We start from the raw sequence: 12,678 nt of genomic DNA, 5'->3' as shown, positions 1-12,678 counted from the left end.
GCCGTGTCCGGGAGAACGCCATCCTTCAACACGACATGTCCTAGAATGGTGAGCAAATTAAGTTGGAGGCCAGCGTCGGCCAGGCAGCGAAGAACAGTCTCGAGGCGCTGGAGGTGAGACGGAACGTCCGGCAGAAAGATTACAACGTCGCCTAGATAACAAAGGCATGTGGGCCATTTGAGCCCTCGGAGTATGTTGTCCATCATGCGCTCGAATGTGGCGGGTGCATTGCAGAGGCCTAAGGGCATGACATTAAATTTATAGAGCACGTCGTTTGTGACGAATGCAGTTTTTGGGCGATCGGCCTCCGCCACCGGCACCTGCCAGTAACCGGAGCGCAAGTCCAATAAAGAAAAAACTCAGAGCCCTGCAGGCAGTCAAAAGCATCGTCGATACGGGGAAGAGGTTAAACGTCCTTGCGTGTAATCTTATTTAGACGACGGTAGTCCACGCAGAAACGGATGGAACCGTCTTTTTTCTTGACCAGAACCACTGGCGATGCACACGGGCTGTGCGACGGCTATATCACGTGACGCTGGAGTATGTCGGTCACCTGGACGTCAATGATGCTGCGCTCAGCGGCTGACACGCGGTAAGGACATTGGCGCAAAGGGGCATGAGTTCCAGTGTCAATACAGTGGGTAACAGTGGTGGTGCGGCCTAAGGAATGTTGCTGGTAGTCAAACGAAGCTTGAAAACGCTGAAGAACGGCTACAAGCTGGTCTCGTTGGGTAGACGTCAGGGCGGCGTCAACGAAACGGTGAAAAAATCGACAGACGACTGATTCGTGATGGGAACAGGCGTAATGGCGCTGACGTGAAGGCCGGCCGCTCCATCGACGAGGGGGTATGCGGAGGCGGGATCGAGAACGGCAACGCTACCAAACGATTGGCCACGGAGTAAAGTGGTAGGGCAGGAGAACGGGTTGGCCACATAAATAGCGCTGGAGCCACGAACAATTGTCAGCACAGCATGAGGCAGCAAAACAGACTTCTGGTCAGCGCATCGTAAAGATGGGGTATAAGTCACAGTTGCATCTGAGGGCGCAGCACAAGAAAGAGGCACCAGCACTGAAGAGAAAGGTGGATCATCTGTGTCCTCTGAGACGACCACAGTAGCGGCAGCAGCACCGGTTACGTTCAAGGGGGCGTCACTGTAGGGCGACAAGTCAGGCTGAGCACGGGCGCAGTCAATAACGGCGTGATGTGAGGAGAGGAAGTCCCAACCAAGGATAATGTCCAGAGAGGAGCTGGCGAGGACGATGAACTCGATTGTGTAGGGAACGTTTCCGATGAGCAGGCGGGCGGTGCAGGCGGCTAATGGTCGAATGTCCTGAGCGCTGGACCTGCGGAGAGAAAATGGAGGAAGGGGCATCGTCACTTTTTTGAGTCTGCGACAGAGGGTGTGACTGAGAACCGAAACGGCTGCGCCAGATTCAACCAGTGCTTCGAAGGCGCCTCCTTCAACGTAAACGGTAATAATATTGGCAGGCGCAGAAACAGGTCTTGAGTGAGCCGCTGTTGACGCAGTTCTTGCCTCCGGAACTGCGGCGTTTAGTTTTCCGCGTGGACGGCGGGTTGGCGACGGATCATGGGAGAACGGGAACGTCGGCCAGGAGATGGCGAGCGGTGGGAGCGGGGATGGTAAGTAGGAGAAGAATCCGGAGGCGGAAAGTTTGACGCAGGCGAGGACGACGGCGGAAGGTCGTACGTCGGCTCACGCCTATAATCGTAGGAACGGCGGTCACGACTGTGACACAAACGAGCCACGTGAACAGCGACGCCACAGGCGTCGCATATAGGGCGGTTGTCTTGTGTGCGCCAGGGGATGAGTGGCTGCGGCTGAGATCGGGGGCGGGCAACCGGACGGTAAGGTGGGGTTGCAGGTCGCTGGGGTTCTAACTGCCGGGTAGGCGGCCTGTAGACAGGGGCTGTTAACAGGTGAGGGCCGCGACCACACCACGGCATCGGCGTACGTCAGAGGAGCCGCGATCAGGGGTGGCTGAGAAGGAGGTGGCAGGACTTCAGCGACCTGCTCCTCGATAACACGCTGTAGGTTGGGAGTGAGCGACGGCGCAAGCGAAGGCGGGCAGATAGACAAAGATAGCTGGCTTGCGACTTCCTCACGTACAAACTGCTGGATGCTCTGGAGGAGCGACTGTTGGTCCAGAGCACCGTCCCCTGGGAGAGCCAAGCTGCAAAGTGCGGCCTCCTGAAAGCCTGCACGCCGGGAAGAAAGGCGCTGTTTGCGCAGCTCATCGAAGCTTTGGCAGTAGTCGATGACACCGGAGACAGTCTGGTTATCTTTGGCGACGAGCATTTGAGAGGCATCATCCTCAATGCCTTTAATAATTTGTCTGATCTTGTCGGCCTCGCTCATAGAAGACACGTTTGCAGAGGTCGACGACATCTTCCATATAACTGGTGAAGTTTTCACCGGTTTGCTGGGCCCGACTTCGCAAGCGTTGCTCGGCGCGAAGCTTTCGCAATGCGGCACGGCCAAAGACTTCTGTCAGATTGGTTTTTAGAGGTGCCCAGCTTGAGATGGCAGCCTCGTGGTTTCGAAACCAGAGATTGGCTACGTCGCTCAGATAAAAGATAACGTGGTGAGCTTGACGCTATCATCCCAATTATTGTATGCGCTTACGCGTTCATAGGAGGCCAACCAATCCTCCACATCCGTGTCATCCGTGCCGCTGAAGATGGTCGGGTCACGCTGCCGCGCGGCGCCGGAACAGAAGACAGCCGACGGAAGTGACGGTCTCAGGCATTTCAGAGGTGGTAGGCAATGCGCGGGTGCGAAGCTCCAGGGAGAGAGATCGTTGGCAACTCCACCACTTGTAATAAGAAACGTCTTCAAAAGCACAGTGTCACGAACAACCAGCGGAACCGTCCAGGCACAGATCAGAGACCGCCTTCAGTTCAGAGCACGCACGAGCGACCGAGCGTTCGCGCTCGAGCTTCACAGTGTTCGGCGCTTCTCGTCGTCTTCTTCGTTGCGCGCCAGCCTCTGAAGATTCTAAAGCCCGTGGCCAGTCTTACAACTAATTAGTTTCATAAAAAGTGCAAATGTAATTTAAATAAAATCCCAATTGTTGCTCGCAAAAAGTAATGGAATCGCGAGAAATAGGTGCCGAAAAGAAATGGAATTACTTTTAAATTTACTCTTTCGTTCTCATGCTTAAGAAAGCAATGAAGAGAGAAGAGAAGAAACTGCAACATCTCTCGAAGTAGACATTCCTTGGCCTTCATGTCAAATACCGTCCCTATAACTATTGCCGCATCCTTTAGGGCCGCCATTACAAAGAAGAGGTGACGCCAACAAAACAATTGAAACAAGCAGAGATGAACACTCGTCACGCTCGGTGCGCTCAAGACCCGAGCGGTCAAATCATCTTGCTATCCGGAGCTCTCTCTAGAAGCGTAGCCAGCCATTATTGCGCACTTAAGCAACATAACCTTGTGGGCGTGACACTTGGGAGTGCGGCCCTCGCTATTCCAGCGGCACGCAAAAAAAGCCAGCCAGACGTCACGTCTTTTCGAAAGGAATGCTGGGAGTGTTTGGCCGACAAATCAGCCTATAGTAACGTTCGGCACTGCGTCGTCGTCTGCTGCATTGTCCGCTGCGCATGCGCAAGTGCTCCAAAGCGGCCGCCAACTAGCAAGGAGGAGATGTGACGTCTGGCTTCAGAAAATGTGACATAAGTTTCTAAGTTTTTCCTTCCTCTATGTTTCGAAAGTTTCGCAAAGCATTTGCGGTAAGCATAAGGGCACGCACCACGTCCGCTAAAATTGCTGTGTGCTGCGGTGGAGAACACCCTCAAGGTGCGCCTACTCTTAAATAAATACCTCCAAAGTAGAAGGCGCAACGTGTGCCCATTTCATTCAGCTGGTAGAGCATCGTTCTCGACATGCGGAGGTAATGGGGAACGAGTCGTTGCGGCAACATGTGGTTGTTCTTTCTTTTATGTTCTTGCAATTACTCTAGCATTTATAACTATTCAAAAAATATTTTACTGGCATAAATTAAACCAGTAACAACAGAAGCCGCATGCATTCCCAGCTTTGTACGCGGCCGGAAAGAATACTGCTTCGAGGTATAAAGCGTAAGCAGTGTTTGAATAGAGCATGGTGTTGAGAATATTATAGAATGAAAATCAGCGCCGTTTTGAGAAAGAATGCTCATAGCATTCATCCATCCTTTGGCACATACACGGATCAGTGATGGGAAGCTTGCTCTAATTAAGGGCGTCTTCTACCAAATGTCAAACTGGTCAAGCGCGTACTGAATTAAGGGGCCAATTACCATTGCCGGACTCGGTATGGTGACGGTTGTTTCATCCGCGTTCGCACTTTCATGGCAACCCTGGCACGGCTGCCCGCTGGGGTCGATGAGGCTGGCGTGGATTCGCATGTTGCTGGGGCTGTTTTGCTTCACGTGCACCACCGTCGTGTTTCCCACGGCGAAGTCCACTTGATGCTTACTCTCAAGCGAGCTCGTGACCTCTTCGTCGGCATCCAACAGCTGTTATGGGAAGAGATTGTCGCGAAGAATTAACTGAATGCAGTCAGTCTCAGCAGTGCAAGTAGAATTTATGCATAAGTGAAGAAAAAATAAAGAAGGAAAAGAAGGTGTTGTGAAGGTTGGCATGTATTCATTCATTGCACGTGGACACAAGAAAGCCGTCTCTTAAAAGCTGGGGAAAAATTTTGTCCTTTAACCTTCGAGAGAACAAGAAACTTACAAATGGCGAGCTGTATGCTCGGCATACAGCTCCTTGGCTACAGCTGTAGAAAACAATCATTATAGTATAGCGAGCTATACCACTGCTACCGAGCATCGTCCGTGCCAGCGCAGGCGGTTCGATGGCGCCAGGTTTCCGCACGTGGCGCAGGGAAGACAGCGCATGCGCACTGGCGACAGTAAGCGGTACGTTCTGTTAACTTTATTTTCTATCATTTCAACAGAACAGAACATTTTTTCCTGTTAGGTTCATCTTAACTTTTGATAAATTCGAAATTTCTCGCTAAATTCACACTGCATTTTTAAGGAAGCGAAAAATATGTCGGCATGCATAAGCAGGAAACCAAATTTTTGTTGCGTGTTATGCTTTCGGAATGTGCTCAAGACATTAGCAAACGTCGGCCAGCATATGGAATTCGGCTGCGAGCAACTGATCTCCACAAGGACGCTGCATGGTGCAACGAGCGCCCGAAAGTGAGGCTACCGGATGTAAGCAGCTTTTTCCCGGAAGTCAGCCTTCGGAAGTGCACGAAACCGGACCTCAGCGTGGTTTTTCAGATTCAGTTTTCGTTTCATTCGTTTATTCATTTATTTTATTCTTAAAGGCCCGACAGCATTACATGAGGATGGGGTTTACAAATGGTTTTGCATATAGCACTCATGATGAAAACAGGCGCAATGAACGCAACACTGCAACTCTAAATACGCTAAAGAAATAAAATGAGGAGGATCAAGCGCTTACAAACAGTGCAAGCAAAAAAGCACAGAAATACATAGAAAAATATAGGAAAAAGTACCAGGCAACAAAAGGTTCAAGTGTTGAGTTTCACTGCCGAGTTTCGCGCGAAACGATTTCCGATCGTTGCATGAAACTATATCGTTGGGCAGGGCATTCCAATGGGTTATTGCGTAACGAAAAGAACTGCTCATTGCTGAAGTACGGCTCTTGATGCTGGCTATAGGGTGGCTGTGGCTGAGGCGACTGGAAGCCTTGGTCGGTGGTTTCAGCAGGGGGTGCTAGGACGTGGAATGGCAGAGAAAGCTGTGCAGTAGGCAAAGGCGTGAACTGATGCGGCTCGACTCAAGTCTGGGGAGGGAGATTGAGTGCAGTGATGCTGCTCTCTTGTGTGTATTGAGAAGTGAAAAAATGGGTGGCGCTGTTATGAATGGCCTCAAATTCAGAGGTGAGGTAGGGTTGAACGGGATGGGTGATGCAAATTCAAGTTTGGGACGAACAAATGTTAGGTACTCAAGCATTTGGCCTTTTCGCCGTTCTCATCTTTTTACACGACAATGCCTACCCGTTGCGCCGTCAACTGCATGACAAGAGCAGCAAAGTAAGTCTTCGGCAAAGACGTTAACAAAATAATGATCCATTGCATTGCAATGAAACGACAGTCGCAGAGGAGAGGACGATGCTACACAGACAACGTACGGAGCCTCGTGTGCTCAGCTCTGTGTGGCCCAGTTGCGCTAGTGTTGCAAACTCTGCTCTTGATATTGACGCACGTTGTCGCGCTCTAATCCAAAGTTATACTCCCAATAGGGATAAATTTTAGAAAGAATGGGTGAAAAGTTCGCCACACAGCCGCTGTCGCAGTGACCTTGCATTTTACTTAATTATACTTAGACTGAACTGGACTGAGGGCGAGGCTACTAACTGGAGAGGTGCCGACCGTGTTCTGCTGGTTTACATTAGTGCCTCAAAAAGGTAAGGCACTGCTTTTTCGACGGAGTGTATCATGTACTCTTTCGTAAGTTAACACTTTATGCGTGAATGAACACTTTATGTGTGAATGGGATTTTACACGTGATGCTTGATGCAGTTAACTTCTAACAGCGCTTGTCACCCGCCTTGCAGCCTTCGTGTATCTATTCAGTTGTTTCTCTCGCGCTGTGCAGCTGAAACGTGAATGTGCTATAGAGTTTGGTTAAAAGTACATCTGGAAGGTTAATAACCCCTTATATTTGAGATCACACCTGCCATCGATGAGAAGGCACATCGTCCGCAACTGACTGGAAACAAACTGCGGCAGCTCTAAAACTAGCGGCTCTTCGAGTGTCAGAATTTCCGCGCCATCGACCGCTTTTTCTTTGCTACAATAAAATTCGGTTTTAAGATTACCTAGCCTCATCGTCATTCCGCTACTTCGTGCGTTGAGCTTGCCTATTCCTTTGAAATTATACCGTAGAGCTTGAACGTGATCAAAGCGAAAAACTAAAGACGGAAGGGCTAAACACGCGACTTTCTGCAATGAAACACAGAAAACATCGGCCTTCCGGGACATGCCGCAAAACTTCTGGCGGCTGCCCTAGCGCCCACATCAGGTGGTTGTGGTAGTTACAACTTTTCTGCCACAAAATGAAAGAGATTAGTTGGGGCTGGGACGAATCCAGGGTTGCCTCCAGTCGCGGGTGACCTCTTGAGGTCGCTTCATGAAGGTTAGTAGCGTTGTTTTTCTTGAACAGTCCAAGAGCTTGCCCCATTCTTCTGTCAAGGGAGCTGGCAAAAGTGTCGTCGGAGGGGTTTGCTGGCGCGTTCCCACAAACTTTGGCCTTGGGTGGCGTGCGTCCAGTCAGCGCCGTGCGGTCATGCAGGGACACACTCACCATTTGTGATTGAACATAATCAGTAGGGGCTAAGGATTGTCTTTGTTTGTAGGTGTCTCAGTCGTGTCTCGCGTCCTTTCCAGGTCGGGGTGAGGTCGGAAAGCGGGAATACGGCATCCAGCCACCTGGTGGAGGTCTGTGGTGCGAGCAGCGGAACAGTCGCTTTACATCACGTGTAGAGCTCATACTAAGTGAGGCGTACAAGAGCTCCAGTATAATCGCTCCCTGTCCATGTGGTCGCTATAGCCGGTTCCAGCAGCCGGAATGAAAGTGAGTGAATGAACAGCTTTTGACCAGTTTTACTCACGCGTACCAAAAAAGGCTTTGTGCGCGTGGAACTCTTACGAGTAAGGAGTTCGCAAGCGCAGTTCGCAGCGGGTCTGCGTGGGTCTCTTGGACGTAGGTGGGATTTCGAATCTTGCGAGTGTGCCTTGCACGCGTAGAGGGCTCTGCGCGCGATGATTTTGCATGATATCTAACAAAGAAGAGCGCTTAATGCAAGACGACAGCGGAAAGCCGCTGACAGGATGCGTTCGGCAGCTCCGTGTATTGATATCCAGAACATGCCGAATTTCCTTCGTTGCGAAGCGTAAAGGAATGCAAACCCGCCAAGGTAGGCAAGCGAGATGCAGTTGCGATGGACGGACATTGTTGTGCGCATTTAAGAAATGTAATAGTGTTCAGCGCCCGCACTGTGCGCGACCGCACGGACCTGCAGCTCTTCTGGACGAAGCGCATCGTTGGAGCACTTGGAGCGTACGTCCGCTTGAGGTTGAGGCACTTTGCAAGACACGCTGCACGAAGGCGTACGCGGGAGAGAGCTTCGGCAGCACAGCCGAAATAGGCCCAGAATGACGCCAGGTAACGATTACACGAGTCACGAGGCGAGACATGTCCACAATTCTGAACAAAAGCATTTTTGAGCGGGAAGTCTTTGAGGAACGCAATTGTTTCATAAAATGCAAGATTTCTCTATAACAATGAAAATACACGCAGACGTTTTTGCTATTGTAAAAAGAGGTCCCCATTGGTTTTCTCGGGCAGTCTGTACTTTTCTATGCGATCGATGTAAGCACTTTGAAAGAAAGATTTCGCTACGTATCCGAAGAATGGACCGTTTCCTCCGATATTTGCATAACAGTATCTTACAATTGTCCAGTTTTGAAAAATTTTGTCTAGACATTTGGACGCTGATGGCACGGCTCAACGTACGCTAGCAGTACATATTGAGCAGAATACATCCACATAGTCGCTTTTTGTGTAGGTCACGTATGTGTAACTAAAAGCGTTTCAGAGGACGTGCGGATTGTGCCCGCAGAGTTCTCCCGTTAGTATCGGTGAAGTCTCTACGAACGTTTACTACAACTGCATTGTACTGTGTTTCTTCATGGTCTTGCGTGAAACCTTCTACTTGTGACGGACGTAGCCGCCGTTTGTCTGGCGAAATCGAAGCCACAATGGAATTAATTTAAATCTAAATCGTTTGCCAAGCGCAGCCTTATTTCACATCTCAGTGCATGTCTGCTGCTTTACGCACCATTCCGAGGATATAACCCGGCACGAAAAATTTCATCTCGTTTAAGGGAGAAAAAGAGCGAGTTGCTTTGGGAGAATGCACGAGGTTTTTGAAAGGGTCAATGACCGCCAAAAGATTTTGCTCACCCTCATGCTTTTTGAAACGTCCAGCTCAAGCGCCACGCGCCGCTGTAGGTCTTTGTCCTCCTGTGCTTCGTCGAAAGTCACATCGATTCGCTTGGACATGTCCGGCATTGGCAGGCTGGAATAAGTAAACAACTTTCATTCTTTCTTTCCTTCGTTCGCTTGCACAGGTCGCTGAATAATTTGTACAGATTCTAGATTCATTAACCTCCAAAGAATAAAAACAGCCGCCAATTTCGGGCAGGCACGTGTAAGAAATACGTTTTAGTAGCCATTGAACTCACGTCTGGATTGGTAGTTTCTTTCGCACTGAAGGTTCTATTTTAACTTTCCGCGAATATCTATTGCAAGTCTGCAGGTAGTGCTAGGAAACGGATATCGCTGAATAAAAAGATTGTATCGGCGCTGAATTTTCAAACCACTTAAAGGATCTTCATCCAAGAAAAAGTTTACTCAAAGAGATTTTTGGCGTACGCCGCTCGATTGCGTTGGTAGGGAAAATAGGTTATGCCTTAGAAGATACAGCTTCACTCAGCTATGTTATTCAGATTTCGTGTTGTATCCGACCTCTTAATGGAGCTCACTCGCCGAGTGCGCGGCCAGTCGTTGAGGCGCCGCGCACTCACAGCAACTGGACCAATCGGAAAGCCACGTGCGGTGCGCGTGCTCACATGAGGCCGTTCAGATCATCCGCTTGCAAGTGCTTGCTCGCCGAGCGACAGTCCATTGGGGCGAGCGCTGCTATTCCGAAGTTAAGTAAAGGCCGAGTCCGAAGAGACCTGCTCTCGCTGGCTACCATGACCCACAGAATAGCGTCGACGTTCAGGCGCTAAGTGCCGCCGATTCTCACAGAAGCGGGCGGCGCGAAACAACAGCGCCTACAGCAGATACTGTCAACGTTACAAGGGCTCCGTGCATGCCCAACTTCCATTCACCGATGCGCAGCGAAGGCTGAGTAAGAAGGGCGCCTAGAAGAGATGCGGAAGTCGCTCGACAATGCCGTGGTCGCGAAAGAACCGATCAACACGAGGGTGGGCTCGAAGAGAGGCGTGAGGTCAGGCGTCGGCATGCGTCAGGAGAATCATTACAGTGGGGTCGATGCCTACTATGCACTGCACTTCACGCAGAACGAGTTCGGAGTTTATTACAGCGTGCGCGAAAGATGGCGTTTACGTCGGGCCTCAGTTGTGTCCACGGTCTGTGCGAGGATATTCTCTGACTATGCCGTGCTCAAAATGAGTCGCTTCAGGAGGTCATGAACAAAGCTATGACTCTTCATCAAATCTTATCATAGCCAGTGTCCATGCAGCTTCTCCGCCCACAGGACGATAGAGCTACGTTATCGCAGCAGCCGATCCCGCCTCTTGTTGAACTGCGACACACTCTCGCGCTGTGCATTGCACGTCATTGTTCACCAAATTCCATCTGCGGCGCGAACAGATCAAACCAGCTTATAACCCTGAGCAGAGCTCAACCAGAATCTATTATCGACGTCGGGTGTGCCGACGACCCAACAAAGCAAAACCTTGAGCCAACCAGGCTAAACACGCGCTTTCGCACGTATGCTCGCTTTAGCTACAGGTTTAAACTGTAACACTTTTTAATGATGAAGTCATGAGCTCAAAAATGACAGTGAGGACGCGTGGAGTTTGGTATGTATCTTTGCACCAATCAACGCGTTCAAAAGCCAAGCATGCTATTCACATAAAGAAAGCTAAACAAGGCCCAAAAGTTGTAGACATACCACAATATTGGTACGTAAACCGCGGTTCATCGACAGAGTTGGATGGGTGCGAATACCATTGGGCTCACTTACATCGTGATTCATTCCAAAATCCTTTTAAAACTGTGTTCATGGAGTCCTTTGCCGCGCAGACGTCATAGTCAGGAAAATTTTAAAAGAATTTTTTTACCAATAGACACGTCTTTCGCAACAAGATAAATATCAAAATTCAAGAGAGAGGAACGAAAGCGATTTTTACTGAGGATCAATCAGGACGGAATTGCTGTTAATGCTATTTAAGGTCCCAGACTAGCAATGTTAAACTTGTTTCGATGTTCCTTGCTTCAGCCAAATGTCTCCAGACGAGCAGTCCTGGTGAAGGCACTAAATTAGTGGTGTAAGTATCTTCCAGCGTTGTTTAACTATGCGCTCATATACTCTTCGAATTCTTTTTTGTTAGTTGCACACTATAGCAGGATACAACTTTAAAAATCCTGCAGTTTTTAACACTGAGCTCGGTCTGCGGCGTACTGTATCACTCGCCAGCCAGTCAAAAAAATTAAACGAAATCATCTTTTTAATGTTTGACTTTATTAAACAAGCCAAATGTCAAAATTCTAAAACAAGTTTTTTCTCCAGACTAGCTTCTTGTTAAGGTGACAAGAGAAGTCAAGAGAAGAGGCGTAGCTTCACTGCAGACTTACATTGTATCCGACTATAGGAGCGCAGTTTAACAGTCTTGTCTTCCCATGAGGCTGTTTATTCCAGATTTGTTTTGTTAATCAGCATACTTGCTGATTCTCAACATTGTCTGAACTTGCACTGCTTCGGTCACGAGTCCGTATGTCTTGAAAAATTGAATATTTGTTTTTAAGGAAAGGAAATAGCGCAGGATCTCTCTTACATCTTGGCTCCCAACCATACTGCGCCGCCGTAAGGAAAGGGATAAAAGTGGGACTGAGAGAAGAAAGGAAGAAAGAGGTGCCCTAGTGGAGGGCTCCGGAATAATTTCAACCACCTGGGGATCTTTGTGCGAATCTTTGCGCTCATATATTTTTCAATTGTTTATGTTAGTCAGTTACACACTAGGAGTGCAATTTAACAGCCTTGTCTTCCCCTGAGGCTGTTTTACACTAAAGCTTTGTTTTGTTAATCAGCTTACTTGCTGACTGTCAACAGGATGTGAACTTGCGCTGTTCCGGCCACGAGTCCCCGTGTCTCCCTTCATTCGTTTCGTTTTCGAATCGCCACGAATGTCTTACATGGCAAGTTGTCACCGCAGTAGTTTAGAAATAACCCTACTCTCCCTACCATGTTTTTAGGATGCTTGGTCGTTTACTCCAGTTATTGGCTTTTGTACACCAAAGCATGTAGGTATATCTCGACCACAAACTAGACAGTGCAAAAGAAAAAAAATATTCCGAATCTATTTCGTCGCACACTATATAAAATATTAAAAGCTATTAAAGATATTAAATTTAAATAGGTATTAAAAGCTATTAAATCATGAAAAACCATTAAAAGCTCAAGAAGATTCTTTGACAACATAGCGAACTGGCGTCAAAGCCAGCTCAATAAGTCTTTAAACCCAAAGCGCACTAAAATTTATTCCATTGGGAAACAAGCCATGCGGTAATTTATGCCCGAATGAATTTGGAAACTTTTTTTCTCCTCTAGGTGATGCTGTGATTTAAACATTTCTCAGTCTATTTGAACTTGTTTAAAGCTCTGAAACTTGTGTTCAGATAGTTTTTACACCTGGGTGACATTTATTATTAAAACCATTGATTTTAATCCCAAAGAAGATATAAACATTATAAAGCATTGATTTTAATTTAAGAAAAGATATAAACATTATAAATAAGTTTTTCTATTTTATAGGAATAACGTCGCTGGAACGAAACAGTGCGTAAAGGCCAATACTGAAGTATCTGTACCCGTCA

The 12,678-nt window shown here is 48.4% G+C and overlaps 1 protein-coding gene across 1 annotated transcript in view; it reads right to left on the bottom strand.

Annotated features, from left to right (window-relative positions):
* The window catches only part of LOC144103464 (calcium-activated chloride channel regulator 3A-1-like), a 57,202-nt gene that overhangs the window by 34,328 nt on the left and 10,196 nt on the right, over positions 1 to 12,678 (bottom strand). Inside the window, exons 6-7 of the mRNA XM_077636174.1 lie at positions 9,016 to 9,130; positions 4,306 to 4,524 (exon numbers count right to left, since the gene is read on the bottom strand). Of these exons, the coding sequence (XP_077492300.1) occupies positions 4,306 to 4,524; positions 9,016 to 9,130 (334 nt within the window). The remainder of the gene's footprint in view (positions 1 to 4,305; positions 4,525 to 9,015; positions 9,131 to 12,678) is intronic.

Source organism: Amblyomma americanum, chromosome 9 (genome assembly GCF_052857255.1).
Source record: "Amblyomma americanum isolate KBUSLIRL-KWMA chromosome 9, ASM5285725v1, whole genome shotgun sequence".
Lineage (NCBI taxonomy): Eukaryota > Metazoa > Arthropoda > Arachnida > Ixodida > Ixodidae > Amblyomma > Amblyomma americanum.
Note: the sequence above shows the minus strand (reverse complement) of the source record. Positions and strands in the feature narration are given on the sequence as shown.